Raw genomic sequence first — 17,147 nt, 5'->3', positions numbered from 1 at the left:
CCCACACAACCTACCCCACACAAATGGATGCTGGACGAGGAAAGGAGAAGCCATTTTTCTTTTAGTTCCTTTTACTTAGGCTAACTCCATTAACGAATGAGTTGTAGGTGCATGCATCTCACATTTAAAAGTTCCTACTTTCAAATGTGGAGATATTCTGGCAAGCTGGGAACTTATCAGCCATTTAAAAATAAATTATCTAATCACATTTCAATGCAGATATTACATTCAGGTAAAGGCATTTTCCTACATACTACATGTGTTGAAAGGCAGACACATGCAACTACAGCAGGTACCGCAAAACCACCAGTCAGTGATGATGGAGCATTCATTTGTCAAACTTGGGAATCTGTGGGCATGTCTCCCCCATCTGGCTTGAGACAGCAATCACTGGGTCTAATCCATGTCAACAAACTGGAGGGCTATCAACATTATAAAAAAAAAACATATATTTAAGTCATTGTGATCATTTTGTTTCCTCCTGTACTTTTGTTTCCTTCTCTACTTTCACAAAGTGACAATTCAGTCACACAATCTCCTCAATCCATTTTAGACTTTTATAAATCATTCTGGTCTAGTTTTATGGAAAGAATCAATCAAAAGATGGTCTAGTGTCCTTCTGTCGATGAGAATTGAGTAGCGTAAAAAGATGGGTGAATACATTTTCAGATTACCTGCTTTAGAATATGCTTGCTTGCTACAGTGCACGCTATTTTCACATTTGATAAATGCAATTGACCTTTAATTTCTTTCCAAGATGTTTCCCTGCAGCCCTACAACATAACTGACAAAATATAGTAACAGGCATTAGTGCCAAAAGTGTGTGAACACGGTCTTTGAGTAAATCACTTTCTGCAGAACCACAATAAGCATGCGAAGACATTCCTTTTTCAATTCTGAAAAGCCTCCATGTTTTATTGAAATGATCCAATGTTAGAAGACAGTTTATGGACATCACCTTGAGGTGTCCATTCAAAAACCATGAAAATAAAAATCAATAAACCATTAAAAACACTCCAACAAGTAACACCTATAACCGCATACATTGTCAAATAAATTATGTTTGTGCCTCCTCTGCTGATGTCAAATACACCAATTCTCTATAAATTAAGGCAGAATGCAGTTATTCTGACTGCCCCCAAAACAAAAATAACCATCTTTCATGCAACTCCAACTCCAGTCTGCTGAGAAAATTGTAAGCAACATATAAAGTCAGTAGAAAAGAACTTCCAAAAAAAAAAAAAAAAGGATGACAGTCAAGACTAAAACAAATTAAACAAGTCTCTCTTCACATCTTACCTGCTTTGAGCAAGAATCACCAAATATTGCACAAAGTTAAGAATTGTGACACAAAAAGGACATGAAATATCTAGTTTTTTTTTTTTTAAATAGTACTTTTAAGGCCTCAATTTGAAGCTTATAATGGGAATACTCCTGTAAGAGGGGGCACAAATATGAAATGGGCATTCATGTCGGCGGATAGTCAAAGAAATTATTGCTAGAAAAACAACCAGTTTAAAAGTAAACTCCTAAAACATGTGTGAGCAGGTACTGGACCCCAGCGGTCATTTGCTACTTGCAGCTAAATCACAAATAATGGTTCCTCTGTCCAATTTGTGACTGGTCAGGTCTCTCTTAGCTAGATCACAAATTTGGTACAAAAGACCAAGGCCTGTATGGAAAAATGCAAAGTGCAAAGAAACGGTATGTTTTGACAAGTTTATAAGAGAACTAGGAACAGTTATGAATGTTGTCAATCTTATTCCACCTTTCAACCACCTCAGAGAACAAGGCAGCATAATTCGTTGAGTTGATCAGTCTCAAGACATAGAATTGTGATATGCCTCTGACGTTTTCTAAAGGGTGAAATAAGGAGTGTTTCATTGGCTGCAATGAAGAGGAGAGAGTGTGTGGGTATAAACGAAGCAAACCACAAACTTTGAACATCTTCATTTGTTAAAATGTAATCCCCGCCACACAGACAATAATCAGAACAATAGGTTTGGGCCGAAAAGCACTATAAGTGTTAAGGTGAACAGCCTATCCTTATTTGCGGTGTTGAACCAACCAAACGCTGCTGATACACAACATATCTGGTTGCACTTGGGCTAACCTGGATGCTTGCTTCCACTCTCTGGAGAGCCAACTACCCATATGCAATCGCCCTCCCTCAGCAGTGGCGTATTTCAAGAAGATGATTTACTCAGTTAGCCGGATAACAAAAAAAAAACAAAGATCTTGACATTAGCTTCACGACTGTTCATAAAACAAGATAACTAGCTGGTGTGTCCACAAGACATCCATAAGTACCAACATCCATCTTATATTTGCCAAATTCTACAGTCTTCACAGAATTCTTCTGACACTTATCTGGCCGTCTATAAAATGTTGCTTCAAGGAACAATCACCTTCCTCTGAGTGTTTATGTACAGGTTTAACAATCTCTTGTCTCAACTGGCATTGGTCCATATGGTACGTCAATCTTCCAACCATCTAAGCTGATCTCCAATGTGTAACAGCCAAACGCTGCCTCCAGTATATTGACAGCGAAGGGCAAACTTTCTATAACACAGAGCATTTCGCAAAGCAGGTGCTCCATTTTCCTGTGTAACCTATCAAAACACTGAAAACTACTTGAATCCAGATATCTGGTCAAAGACGATGTCTGAAGGTGGATATGGTATCTGTACTGCAGCTTTGTTACTAAAAAAAAAGAACAGAACAGATCTAAACCAAATCCAAATGCAAATAAAAAAAGAAATAAACCAAACAAAACTTTCAGCAAAACAAAATAAAATTTAATGGTTTATGTTCAAAGTGAAACAATCAAAACAAAAGAAAGGAAGAAAATAAAGCAAATCTAAACTGAAATCATTAACAAAGGCCATTAATTTCTCCACAAACTCGAGATAAGCACTCGTTATTCAAACAAGTTTTTAACTTAACGATTATGAATCTATGCCTCTGGAAAAGAGAAAAAATTAGTTTCAAACAAAAAGAAATCAAATTAACTCAAAAGAAAAACAAAAGAAAAAAAAAAAAGAAAAACGGCAAACTGAGCCCAGAGTGCTGATGCTCTCGGTCAGTGTTAGATATAGCCTTAGTACCTCTTCAAAAACTCAAACATGTAATTTACCTTCTCAAAATCTGCTCAGATTATTCATCTGGGATATAACATCAAATCTCTCCCTGTCTTTGGTCCATCTTAATTCCCTACTCTTCGACTGGGGGTCGTTTTCAACAGGACTCTTTTCTGAGATACGACTTATAAGAGACACTCCCCACATGGATTACGAAAACAAAACACATTTTCCCTCCAGAGCTAAGCCTGCCATGTTTAAAACTCATCCTAGTAGGAGGGGAAGCAAAAGTCATAGATAACATCAAAAAGACTGATATTCATAGTAGCCTAAAACAGATTGGTTAAAAGTGCTTTGCTCTTAGATTGACTCAAGACATAGTGAGTGGCGTGGTAGGTCTGTCTGTCTACTGGATGATAATTTAAGGCATCTATTTCTACATAGGGACCAGAGTCCAGGACAGAGCACTGCTTTTCCAAAAGGAAACAACCACTGCCTCCTTGCAAAATTCTTTCATTCTTTCTCTTCTATATACCACAAAACATCGACTGAAATGTCTGACCGTTGAAGAGCAGTGTGCAGGGTTTTCCTCTGATACTTACTCTGTATTTCCAGTGAACCGCTAAGAGCCTTTTGCTAAACATATGCAGGCCTGAATCCTCTTATCTAGTCCCTATAGTGACTCTAATGTACATGCGGCACATAAGGACAACATTTTAGCTTTACAGGTAATTAATTCTCAAAATGTGAAATTGGTCAGAGTATCTTGGGATTCATGCCCTCCCCTTCCCCTCCCTAAAAATTAAAACTATATTTAGTGTCCCCATGCCCCAAGTATGAGTATAAAGAGAAAAAAAAGGAAAGAAAGAGATAAAGCAAAGGGGAAAAAAAACAACTGTGCCTAGACACTTTCTTTTAGACAAGTACAAAGATGCAGAAGAGTGAACATCTGCCTTTAGTCAGAATACACTAAAAACCAAATTGCTGTGCCAAACTTTGCCAACTTATGGTTCTACTCTCTGTAACGAAAGCCTGGCGCACGGTTGTCTGTCTCTCTCCTGCTCCTGATCGTCCAGCTCTCTCTACTTGTGGCCCTTGCTGGTCTTAAAGGACACTTGCAGGATCTTGTCTCCGAGCCGGTAGCCGTTGAGGCTGGCGATGGCCATGGCCGCCTCCTCGTAGTTTGTCATGGTAACGAAGCCAAAGCCCTTGCACTTGTTGGTGTTGAAGTCTCGGATCACCTTGACGTTGGTGACGGCGCCGAAGGGGCCGAACATCTGCCAGAGGATGCCCTCGTCGGCGTCCTGGCCCAGGTTATAGATGAAGATACACCAGCCGGAGGTGGAGCTCCCAGGAACGCCCACGCCTCCCATGCCACCCATGTGATCCACACTCATGGGGGAGAACCTGGCAACGAGAAGAGATAAAATGTGTCAATAAAAGCAGTGAATACCCGGATGGGACGTTTTACACTGTGATTATGGTGCTCTTGACAATACTGCAGTGTTCTACCCAAACTTTAAAAAACACAAGACAATAGGAAAGATTTTGAAATAGCTTCCTGGTTACCACAACAGTTGGCATAGCAACCAATAAAGAAAAGTAGCCATGATTTATTGGTTCCAAGAAGGCTAATAATTCCCATAAATCTTGGGGTTGACCAGACAGCCTGTCTAAAACTGTTGCATAAAGAGGGATCAAGTCATTTTTAAATCACTGTATGTGCGTGTTCACAACTCCTCTCACCTGAACCTCTGTGCTTGGTGGTGTAATGGTCCTCCGAAGCGTCGGGACTGGTTGTGATAGAGCTGAGAAATGAGCTGGGTGTTCTTTGCCTGGTTTGGGTTGGCGGCAAATTTCACTGTGATTGGCTCTGAGGCTCCAGGTGGTTTCTGGCCATTCAGGTCTTTGATGGCGTCTTCTGCCTCTGCCCGCTTGTCAAACCGGATGAACGCCACTCCGCGTGACAGACCTACACAAGAGAGGGCAGCCGGTGACTGAGAGGAACTTCTCCGTTCTGATGCAAGCAGTGTCCAAAAATAAGAAGAAGAGAAAATTTAAATGCCAGGAATAATTGTTACTGGCCAAAATAATTAATATAAATGTGTTGCTGCATGGATTTCTACTAACATTAGGCTAGCTGAACATCCATGCAGCACAGAAACAGAAGTTTAAACTCTGCTGCCATGTGTAGAGCCAGCATTACAGCCAATCAGACGCCTGTTTGATACAGAGTCATTGCTTTGCTTTGATAGGCTTTGATAGGAGTGTATGGTGGTCAGCAGGGACAATGTTTGACAACAGGCAAAGATAAAGGTTGTATATATGTTGTACATAAGTCGCCCCCAAAAGTTACTGGCCAGTGTGGCAGGTGACGCTCATTGATTTATCCAGAAAATAAAATTTTTACCAGCATTTGGCACTTGGCAGGTGTTAGTTTCAAACTCTGGATACAAGCCTTTAAAAAAAATGCCAAGCACAAAAGCAGACATATTTCAAAATAAATACAGCTGATCTCGGGTGGTTGTTCATGTCAAAACAGATGGTGCTACCATTTTTCAAAATAGGTGATATCTGTTGGTAAAGAGAATAAAACAAAGCAAAGGATCTCTTCATTCTCCTGTCGTACCTGAAGCCTGGTCAACAAGCACACGGGAGTTGATGATGCGTCCATAGCGGGCAAACATGTCCTCCACATCTTTCTGGGTCATGGTCTTGGGCAGGCCGCTGATATACAGGTTGGCATCCTTTATTGTGTCGGAGCTGGGCCGAGCGTACGACACCTGGCGACAGGAAGCGACAAAAGCTTCATTAAACCACTGCCAACACACAAATACAAAACAAAATGCCAAAAACCCTTTCTTATTTTTATTAATTAACAATTAATGAGCCTAAAATCAAGCCTCAAAATGTTGTTCTTGAGAAGATTTGAAAACAATTTGTTATGTTTTACGGGCAAATAGGTCACGTGTTTAATACTGCATGGCAATTAAGTTACAATTATCCAAAATGTCAGAGTAGTAAGTCTAAGTATTTAAAAGATGCACTCACATATGGCCTCTGTAAAAGTAGTGCAAATACAGAAAACAGTGGTTAAAATGATCTGATTGTTTATCTTATAAGCAAACTATCATCTAATTCAGCTGGTCTAGGTAGTAGACTTTGGCCCGAGTGAAAATGAGTGCAGTCAGTATACAAGAAAATCATAGCAACAAAAAAGAAATCAAATTGAAGAAAAGTAATCCTTAGGAATGAAACACTTGATAATTAATCGGATAGAATTCACCAAATAAAATAGATAAAATGAAAGTAAAACTCAATAGACGTGTATACTGTCAGGTAGGGCAGTAAGTGAGCTATCAAAACAGTACCACTTCCTTGGGCTGACATGTACTAGCTAGGTAGCGGACGGCACAGGAGCCACAGGAGAGTTATATGACATGACATCTTTGGGTTGAGAATTGTAGAACACCTTATTGCACGTTACCTTGATAGTTTTAGACTGTAGCCTTAGTCCGTTCAGTGTATTGATAGCTCTGTCTGCATCACTAGGGTTAAGATAGTTAACAAATCCGTACCCTAAACTGTGGCCTAGAGAAAAAAAAAGGAAAACAATAAAATAAAACAAAAAACGTTGTATAGTTCAAAAAAATCTGCATACTGAACAAATAAATATTTAAACAAAAACAAATCTAAACATTGCATGCTAGTCGGAACAAACAAAGAAACAAAGAAATTGACTTCAATTAAACAGGATTGGTTCGGTTGGAATAAATAAAACAAGTCTATGGTGGTGAATGTGAGAATTTGATTAAACCAATAGGAAAAACAAATTGGGATATCTATCAATTAAAAATTACATAATAAAATCCACAGGAGCTAGCAACAACTGTCCTCTATTTGTCCTACCAATATGCAAGTCATATGAAAATGACTACTGAAAATGCCAAACCTCAGAGGGAACAAGATTCAAATTGAAAGTTATAAAACTGACCCAACATGAATATTTTCAGAGGTTGTTCCCACCAACTGTATTGTTGCTGTAGGCTGCAATATGAATACCTTGCCATTCAAAACAAATCTTGAGTGTGTTTGAGCGACAAGATGGTCTGGCCGTCAATGCTGTTTTCCAGAATGCATTGTAGGATATGGAGTAGCATACCTGCGACTTTGTCTCGAATGAGCTTGGCGGACTCCACCTCTCCGATGCTGCTGAAGAGGCTTCGCAGCTCGTCCTGCGTCATGCTCTGAGGCAGGTAGTTCACGATCAGGTTGGTCTTGGCATCCTTCCCCTCATCCCCTCCCATGTGGTCTTCGTAACCGTTTGACATGTCATACACCTCCTGCAGGTTGGCCAGGTGGGGCAAAAAACAAAATATGGTAAGTACCCAGTAAGCAGTTCAGCTTCCTTTAACTTTCTGGATATAGAAACTGACCTATGATAAAATCACAAAAAGCCTCTCACTTGAAACACACACGATTATAAACACTCACCAGTCACCACCAACTCTAAACTTAACCTATGAAGGAAACTAAACCAGGACTGGACAGACTAAAAAAGAAAGTCATTTCAACAAATTACTGTCCAACTCTCTAATCATATCCCTCATGTAAGTGTGTGTGCGTTAAGTGGCCAGTAGCACAAATTGAAAATCAAGTTAACATTCTGCACCCCATGGCCTTACTATACTCTACGTGCTTCACTGACCTCGCCTGTACCCAGCCACCTCAGCTAACCCCATTATATCACTGACAGACAGGGATGGGTTTGGAAACTACAGCATAGCTGCAATAACACAACAGGCATGTTCCTGTGAGTTGAAATGCATCCATTTAATACAATTTTCCTATTTGTACCAACCAAACTTTTCTGTCACACTAAGTGTGACTAGATCTAGTCTTTGAAAAGGGAAGGGTGTGGGATTGTGGTTTACCATTCTAGCATTAGGCACATTCGTGTGATATAGTGTTCTCAGTTGTGAGTTTGTCAGTAAACCTGACTTGTTGGCTGATTTGAAGCTGTGCAATTATCTCAACATAACCCTACAGAAAAGCAGGGTTAAAAGCTAAAATAGTATGAGACCAAACAGCGGTAGCTTAATGTTATTACACAAGCCTGTGACTGATATTAAGCTGCACATTGATCTTACTACAATTATTTAGATACGGCTAATTTGGAAAGCAAACCACTGGAACTAATGTCACACAAATGATATTTGTAAATCAATAACATTTGAGGATAAGGATCGTGCCTCCATCCACAAGATTACTTGGTCACATGTCAGTCTCTGGTCTATTCTGCAAATTCACTGTGCGCTATTTGTTCATTAACTAATTTCGACCGCCCCCAACGAGCGTGGAGCTTCTCCTCACAATACACTAAGTCGCTTCCTCTGTCTGTTCAGCAGAGTGTGCCCTAGTGGACACAGTTGTTGGTGGCTGAAATGGGATCAGGCCTGAATAGGGCATTGGTCCTGTGGTCAACCTGACAGAGGTCCATTCATGCAGGAGAAGGGTTGCGATTGGGTATTCTGGTGGGGTAAGACAGTCGGCCTGAGAGGATGAATGAGACTCCTGTATTAAACCAGTAAACATGGGCAACGCTGGTGGGAGCAGGATTGTGTGTGTGTGGGGTGGTGAATGGGGGGGGTCTGATTCCACGCAATGCCTTCCTTGCTTTGGGGAAAGATTAATTAAATGATCAGGACCAGCAAAAAATAATCCAAATATTAAGCCCTTACTGTGTACAGTCATACCATCATTAACATTTAATTATCACTAGGCTCTGCCTCCTGTTTTCAGTCTCAAGTGAGAATTAAGGATATGCTAAAAAGGTACGGTACGGCTTTCAGCGAAATGTCTTGAATGATGTGGTGAGGTAACAGTAGACACTGTAGCCTGCTGCAAAATTACAATTGGGATCAACTGTTTGAGTCTTTGTCAATACACGTAACACTTAAAATACCTGATGACATACATATTCAGCTGATGAGGTCACATACTTTAATACTGTTAAATTTGTCTGGGATTTGATACTCACTTTCAAGTACCTAATGTGTCCTCTCCGAACTGCCATGAAGACACTTCACTGCTCCTGAGGCTGGGTGGGATAAAACAAAATCAAACAATTAATAGATCAAAATACAAACATTGTGGAAGTGAGCAAAGAGGTATGCTTGCTTTTGGAAGGATAACATTAAACTAACAAAACGTGTAGTGGTCAACAGCCAACTCCACGACAAACAACCAATATCTGTTTTTTGTTTTTTTTTAATGCCAAGGACAAACAGATATTGATACTGCATTCAACATAAATGTATATGAATCATCTCTTCCATGGGACATGGAGCGCAGCTCAGTCCAAAGGTTACAGGGGGCGTGAACCTCAAAGATAGATATCGACACTGACTTAAAAAAGGTTCTTAGGTGATGGATGCTGCCTTTAAGTTCTGTTGGTAGTACTGTAATTACAGGATCAGTGCAACAGTGACCCAACAAAGTGGGTCACAACTCGGAAACTGGGAATTTTCTGATACTCAAGTTGCTGATATGTGGCGATTAGAGGGGTCGGAAGCATGGAAGCCATGTCAACAATAGATAAATATGATGCGTTGTTGTATACTGTTGGACATTGTAGGTAAATAATACGTATTGTTATGCTTCTAGTTTCACTCTGATTTTTAGCTGGCACGCATATAAAGTCCGTTATGTCAACAATGGCATGCCTGATGCGCATTTTCTCTGTGCCGTTGCAGCAGCTCTGTACTGCTTGATTTCTACAACTAAAAAATAAATAAATGCAGCCACCCAAACCCTATTTCATTACAATGCGCTCTTTGTTTTTTATTTCCGACCAAAAGCAAACGAATGCGCTACAAGACCTTTTAACTGACTAACGTTTTCTTGCCAAATCAGAAGTGAGCATTTAAAGGCAGCATCGGCCTACAAGGCTAGCGTTAGCATGCTAGCCAGCTAACGTTACATTGTTATTCTGCCTCAGTTTATAACGTTGGCTAATAGTTGTAAACAATGTCCAAATTAAACAAAACGTAATATAGCAATCAAACGTTAGCATCAGAGACGGACACAATCACTCGCAACAATTAAAAAAGTTAGATATAAAAGTGACTGCTTCTTGCCGGTTAGCTACGGTGATGCACCGTGCCCCCATTTTGGAGAGCGTCTGATCATTGCAATCCTTCCCACGCGCCTAAAACCCAGCGGCCTGCTACAGGCCCCGGCGGCTAGCGTTAACTAGCTAGCCTAGCCGACTGCTCTAAGGGCCTCAAAACCAGCATGGCAGACGTTCGGCTTTGACATAGCCAACTGATATCGAAATGTATTGACGCTACGGCGCTTCTAGCAACGTTTGTGGATGTTTCAGTTCTTACCAGCTTTTTGGGGGGTTGTTGTTTCTGCTCTTCTTGTATTTTGTTCCTTCTTGGCGGAGGCTACGAGGTTCACCTCACAGCAAGTCCCCTCTCGTGATCAAGAAACCAAGGAACTACGTGACGAAAAAATACCACGCCCACTTGCGCTCTGCCGCGCCTCTGCAGAAGATGCACAGCGGTCTATACACAAGCACACCTAGTATATGTCTTTGAGATAGTTTAATAAGAACAAGTCTTGATCAAAAGGAAGATCAGAGAGGCAAAACATTGAGATCATAATGCAATACAATTCATTATTTGGTTCAAGAAGTCAAAATGATAAAAACAAAAATTAGAATGCATTTCAAGCTTATTTTAATACAAAATTGAGAAGGATGTTGGTTAATAGAGTTGTGTCACACCAAACATTTTTCTTCACTTTGCTATTCAAATGGTGTGCAGCACTTTCATGTTATATGCATAGTGCAATTGAGGCCCATCTCAATCAGCTGAAGTGGCATGATATTGAGATATGGGGCTTAGTTGAGAGGCCACAAGGGAGTATAAAGCTCGGGAACAAGGAATTTACCAACTATGACCCCACTATCCGAATAATAAAAGGTGTGTGCACACCTCCTGTGCAGTGTATCTGTGCACACTACACCACTGGCCTAACTATCACAGTGCCTCTAGTGTCTGTCCAGTATGTGATACTCCAGTAAGGGCTGGTCTGTCATCAGCTGGGCCACCATCACAAACGCAAACACCTGCATGAGAAGGAGAAAGAGAGAAAGAAAAGAAGGATTCTGGTTAACCACCTAATGAATGCGAATTCAAAATATTGAGTGCCAAAGTACGACAGTGTGCAATTAATCTAACTGCAGATGCAGTATTGATTTGTGAGAAGCACTGTGTACTGCAGTGGTTCTGAAAATGGGGCCCAATGCCAACCATAAAGGGGCCCATAAAGGGTTTCTGCAAAAGTGAAACTGAAGAATGGTTTAGTTTTACTATCATTTAATTTACTGTTTGGCAAAATGAAGTAAAACTGTGTGTTCATATTATAGGGGACCTTCACATGAAAAAAAAAAAAGTCCCTCTAATCATCCAGGGTGCATACTGCATGCGGTGCATACAGAGTAAAAGATCCCACAACAGAATGCAGTGTGTCCCACCTCTACCAGCATGACCGGCAGAGAGGACCAGATGATGAGACTCAACACAAACAGTAAGGCTTCCTCCAGCTTCACCTGGCAGCCCTGCAAGAGCGAGAGAGAGAGAGAGAGAGAGAGAGAGAGAGAGAGAGAGAGAGTGAGTGAGAGAGAGGTTGAAAAAGATAGAGAAAGAAGAAAGACAGCGAGGAAGAGAGAGACTGTGTCAAGGGGTCCAAACAGTCATCCATGCAGGAGTGTGTGTGTGTGTGTGTGTGTGTGTGTTTGTGTTTACATTCCAGAGGTGTGACCAAGTCAACTTTGCTTGAGTCCCAAGTCAGTCTCAAGTCTTAAGGCACAAGTCTCAAGTCAAGGCTCAATTCTAAATGTAGATTACCAAGTCAAGACTAAGTCAAGTCCATGTCATTAATGTCAAGTCTCAAGTCTAAATGTAGAACACCAAGTCATGTCAGAACAAATCAAGAGTCCAGTATCAATTTGATATCTTAAAGAAAACAAAATATCTAGGACTTTTTAATGCAATATCATTTTAATAGTTTAAAAACTTGGTGCATCCTGAGTTCGATTTCTATAATCAGTTTCAACTTCAGTAAATTCAGTCATTCCATACAAATACAAGTCCCAAGTCACTAGAACCCAAGTCAAGTCTCAAGCAAATGAAATTGTGACTCAAGTCCTGTGACTCGAGTCCCCACCTCTGCCACAGTCAGCTGTGTCTGTCGGTCTCTGTGTGTCCATGTCTACCTGTGGGTACAGCTGCCACGGCTGGTCCAGGGTTCCGTTGCAGGAGCGGAAGGTGGAGTTGCAGCAGCTGTGAGGAACTCCGAGTCCTCCGGTGTGGTTAAACCAGGGTGTTTCCAGCCAGTCCGTGTAGTTACGGATACCACAGCACTGCAACTGACAGGGACCAGAGCGCAAAACACTGAATCAATACCAAAAACACTGAATCATACCAAAAACACTGAATCAATACATTAAAAACATCTCTCGAAGACTGAAAACAAATCATATCAGAAGAACTTCAACAATAATTATTCAGATATTTTTTGTGGGCAAGGCTTTTAGTTTTTTCTTCCCTGCTACTTGCATTCACCTGCTACAGTGTGTTATTGCCTATATCCTATTCCATTCTACCATTTTACATAATGCTGCTTTTGATAACTTTGAATAGTTTAGTAGACTTTTTGAAAGTCAACTAATATTTATAGATTTTGCACAACAGAGTTATAAACATGTTTGTGGTGCATGGATGGCTGTATTACTAATGTTTATTGATTCAACTCACATGACTCATTGAGATGGCAGTTGTGTGGGCATGCGTGCGTGTGTGTGGTTGTGTGTGTGTGTGTGGTTGTGTGTGTGTGTGTAGTTGTATGCGCAATGGGTATGTGGGTTCAGCTTGAATGAGGTGCGCAGCAGACAGACACCTGCAAACTTATCAGTTCTCAATAGTTCTTATACTGTTGTTCAAATGGGTCAGAATGAAAACTTAAGGCACACACAGACACTTGCACAAACAGAAACAGACACAGGGACACACACACACACACACACACACACACACACCTCTTCTTGTGTGGCATCCACAGCAGTAGAGTCGGGGTCCTGGCTGCTGCCTGTGTATCTCTGAAACACTCCTCTGAAGGGAGCCATCTCTGAATCCAGCTAAACAGAGAGGGAATAAAATAAACGTTTTCCAATTTTCCAAAATGATCTGGAGCACCTTCAAAATATCATTGTCCTGTGGTCATGGAGGTTTGGGTGAAACCTGCATACCTTTCCAGAGTGGAAATAGGCCAGTGCTGACGCTGTGCTCTCCAGACAAAGTACCACAACCAGCAGATAAACAAACTGTAGAAGAAAACACTTGATTATATACAAACACTGACGCTTACACAGGTGCCCGCATTCATATGCAGATGAACACACACACACACACAGCCTTACCAGTCCCTGTAGACAGACGGACTCTCTGGTGGACACCCAGCAGCCAAGGCCTCCACTGACCAATAGGAAGGCAGCGCTGGTGAGAGCAAGGACTGCTGGCAGGATGATGTAGGTGTGTGAGAAGAACAAGCTGCTCTGTCTGCAGTTCAGCAGGAGGTAGACTCCGCTCAGGCCCACCACCAGCCCTGCCAGCTGGGAAAAGAAAAAACAAAAAGCAGACGATTGTTCGTGTGTTTCTGCTTAATTACATGTTATACAGCAGAGACAGAGTGAGTGTGTTGTGCCTTAGATACATCTGAGCCAGGTGGGTGCACTAGAGGTACAGAAGGTGACCCGTACCCAAAAGGTTGCTGTCTCGCTCAGTGGCACAGATAGCAGGTGCATTCAAGCTGTGAATTGGCATGACTGGGATTACACCTTTGGCTGATTCATCTGGCCATACACTTAATTTTATCTTGCAAATAATGTCCCCAAACTGATTCAAAATGTTGGGTCATTAGCCTATTTGCAAGGTAAAATGTATATCAATGTTTTCAGTCAAATATTCAAAATATATTCAAACTGTGTTATTTGCCCAGGCTTGTGGATACCACAGGGAATCGACTAGTTAACCAAAGGGAAACCCTGACAGGACGAAGGAGACATTTTGCCTCAGGACTCGGGTTCAGGCTGGAGGACACTACTGCAAAACAAATTAGGCAAATATTCTGGCTCTCTGTTATCTCTTTTGTATGATTTCATGCAAACTATCAAAATAGTTGTCTGTTTGAAGCGCAGCCATGTAAAAAGTAATTCCTACCGTGTGTGTGTGTGTGTTTCTACATTCCACTCTGTGATGTTCCTACTTCCCTACACTGAAACACATGTGATTCAGTGTCACCAGTGAATTTAATAAGAGCACGAGCACACCGACTCGCGCGCGCGCGCACGCACACACACACACACACACACACACACACACACACACACAGAACAGAGAGAGAGAAACATGCACACCGTCTCACACACGCACACGCGCACAGCCGCCCACTCAGTGAGTCATGTGAATTGAGTTAATAAAACAAATGTAGGACGTAAATTCACACAACCCAAACAGAGAACAATTTATTCCAGTTTGTAACTCTGTTTGTCACCATCTGTAAAAATGACTAAACTATCAAAGTTATAATTTTCTTTATATATTATCATCATATTGGAAGGATAGTGGGCGAATGGAGGAAGGACGTGCAGTGCAAAAACCACACTAAACTAAAAAGTCTTACCCACAGAAGTTGACACGTAATCTGAAGAATTATTTTTAAAGTTGTTCTTCTCATATCATTCATTTTCAGTGTTGCGGGCTGCGAGGAACGAGCACGCAATTCTCGGAGCAACCAGCAGACGCTTTTGAAGAAAGGTGGAACATCAACCAACCAACCAACCCGTATGTCAATATACGAACGATTTAGAGAAAACAGGAAAAAGGCATGGAAGCGCAATAGTTGTTTTTAGCCGTGCCATGCAATTTGGCTTCCGCGATGTGTAATCATCAACTTCTTCAAAGAACGCGGAAACATCAGTGGGTTTCTGTTGGCATCAGCTGCTTTCTGTTGGCGACACAGGCTATAAAATGAACTTTCAATAGGGATTAATAACTGGATAGCGGTGGAATCAATACTGTACGACGTATGGCTGTGTGTCTTTTTGTCAAAGCAGACTAGAAGACACAAGTCTTGGCACCATGTGCAAAATGTGCAGTGATGCTCAGTATTATTCAAATAATCTCAATTTTGGGAAAGCATGCGGCTGTGTGTTTTGGGTGAAAGTGTGTGACAAAGATTGAAAAGGGGACTGAATATTGGTTCGCAATCCCATACCTGATCAATAGCGCCCTCTTGCGAAAGTCAAAGCACAAAGTGGATATCATTCTAATTTCCATAAAATGTGAGTCGTGAGATCTGTTCAGGTGTGTGTGTGTGTGTGCGTGTGTGTGTGTGTGTGTGTGTGTGTGTGTGTGTGTGTGTGAGAGAGAGAGAGAGAGAGAGAGAGAGAGAGGCAGCCAGTGAGAGCGTTGCAACTACACATGAAAGATATTGACAAAAAACATCGAATTGCGGTTGACTGAATATTGCAATTGCATTTAAACTGTGATTCATATCAAGATTTTCTTGGCAGAATTATTTTTAGAGCTTGAAAATTGTTTAAAGCAAAGTGATTTTGTTAGGGGGAAAAAATAGAGGTCAATGTGCAGGATTTACTGAGTTTTGAGTGTGATGAAAAGTTTTCATTGCAGTTGAAGTTGATATTGCGATTGCGATAGCCTATCTATATTTTCGATTAGCTAATTGTTCAGCTCTAACAGCAGCTTTAAGACGAATGTTTGTGGATGAGTAGATACTGTTAATACCGTCATAGCTGCTGCTTGCCTTGGTGAAAGAGATGATGAATTGTCTGTCATCAAACTTATCAAGACGCTTCAGAGTAGCCTACAGTTGTTTTTACTCTGCTGATCCTCCGCGCCATCCAGTGGATGTTAAACAACTAAGAGCATACAGCACGTATATGCCTCCAACTCTCAGTTTCACCAAGTATTTTTTAAGTCAGAGAAAGCACCTTAAAGTTTAGTAATAAGAAATCTGGTGTAAAATGTTATTGGTGTGTTGAGAGAATATAATGGTATAATATAATGGTTGTGCTTGGTGAGGTTACTGGTCAGACTCAGCTCTGTGTTCAGTGGTCTGTGTCAGAGTCTCTTCCCCTTCAGCAGCTGCAGTCGGTTCCTGCTGTAACAGCTCAGTGTCTATGCAGTCTGACTGAGGGAGGTTTTTGTATGACTGCAAATCACTGTGTGAACACATAAACGCTATTAGGGTAGTGGAAACTCTGACAGTAATAAACTGCTGCATCTTCAGCCTGAGCTCCACTGATGGTCAAAGTGAAGTCAGTCCTGGTTCCACTGCCACTAAACCGAGCTGGTGTTCCTGATTCAAGTTGATCCACACGTGTTATTATGAGCTTAGGAGCCTCTCCAGATTTCTGTTGATACCAGAAGATATAATCATCGTTGTAAACAGCTGGGTTGGTTTTACAGGTCATAGTAGCAGTGGATCCTGGAGTAAATGTCACTACTGGAGGCTGAGTCACAGTCACCTGACTGCTGGATCCTGCAGACAAAAACACAACATTCATTTATCAGCAGAAATAAATGACAGAAAAGGCAGCACACTGTGTTTGATATTTTGCTGAGTAAATGAACCTGTAAAACAGCAGCAGGCCAGCGTCCAGATGAGGATGGTGATGAGAGTCATGGTGGTTGTGGTTTCTGCTGTGTTGAGTGACAGATCTGAGTCCTGCAGTGTTGAACTCACAGGACTATAAACCTTCTCAGTTCACTGGAGGATCAGCTGATAATGCAAAGCCTCCTCTCTATGGAAATGATCTCTCTGCTCTCAACACACTGAAGGCAATGTGGGACACAAAATCAGGAGCAAATACTGCTTGGATTTACAGGATCTCTACTCTTATTGGAATACAAAAATACATTTGTCAGGAATATTTGGAAATTTAAAATGGTTTACACAGTGGTTTGTATGATGATC

At 41.2% G+C, this 17,147-nt stretch overlaps 2 protein-coding genes and 2 gene segments (V, D, J or C); 1 reads left to right on the top strand and 3 right to left on the bottom strand.

The window, feature by feature from the left end:
- Positions 1-16,865, bottom strand: part of LOC139648812 (Ig kappa chain V-III region MOPC 63-like) — a 53,566-nt gene extending 36,701 nt beyond the window's left edge. Inside the window, 2 exon segments of the V gene segment in view lie at positions 16,416-16,712; positions 16,805-16,865. Of these exon segments, the coding sequence occupies positions 16,416-16,712; positions 16,805-16,856 (349 nt within the window).
- The window catches only part of LOC139648814 (Ig kappa chain V-III region MOPC 63-like), a 73,998-nt gene that overhangs the window by 20,067 nt on the left and 36,784 nt on the right, over positions 1-17,147 (top strand).
- On the bottom strand, positions 887-10,571 carry elavl1a (ELAV like RNA binding protein 1a). The gene is made up of 8 exons (XM_071525049.1): positions 10,472-10,571; positions 9,121-9,180; positions 7,243-7,435; positions 6,568-6,671; positions 5,710-5,863; positions 5,491-5,538; positions 4,827-5,097; positions 887-4,487 (listed from the first exon to the last, which is right to left on the bottom strand). The coding sequence occupies exons 2-8, from the start codon at positions 9,154-9,156 to the stop codon at positions 4,163-4,165; spliced, it is 1,131 nt and encodes a 376-aa protein (XP_071381150.1). The 5' UTR covers positions 9,157-9,180; positions 10,472-10,571; the 3' UTR covers positions 887-4,162.
- tspan37 (tetraspanin 37) lies at positions 10,666-15,171 on the bottom strand. The gene is made up of 7 exons (XM_071525051.1): positions 14,832-15,171; positions 13,570-13,761; positions 13,399-13,473; positions 13,189-13,287; positions 12,367-12,519; positions 11,626-11,709; positions 10,666-11,217 (listed from the first exon to the last, which is right to left on the bottom strand). The coding sequence occupies exons 1-7, from the start codon at positions 14,892-14,894 to the stop codon at positions 11,140-11,142; spliced, it is 744 nt and encodes a 247-aa protein (XP_071381152.1). The 5' UTR covers positions 14,895-15,171; the 3' UTR covers positions 10,666-11,139.

This window comes from Centroberyx affinis, unplaced genomic scaffold (genome assembly GCF_046629955.1).
Source record: "Centroberyx affinis isolate AG114_WGS23_722 - 3 ecotype Tasmania unplaced genomic scaffold, CSIRO-AGI_Caff_v1 ptg001259l_1, whole genome shotgun sequence".
Classification (NCBI taxonomy): Eukaryota; Metazoa; Chordata; class Actinopteri; order Beryciformes; family Berycidae; genus Centroberyx; species Centroberyx affinis.
The sequence above is the reverse complement of the archived record's forward strand: the minus strand, read 5'-3'. Positions and strand labels throughout refer to the sequence as shown.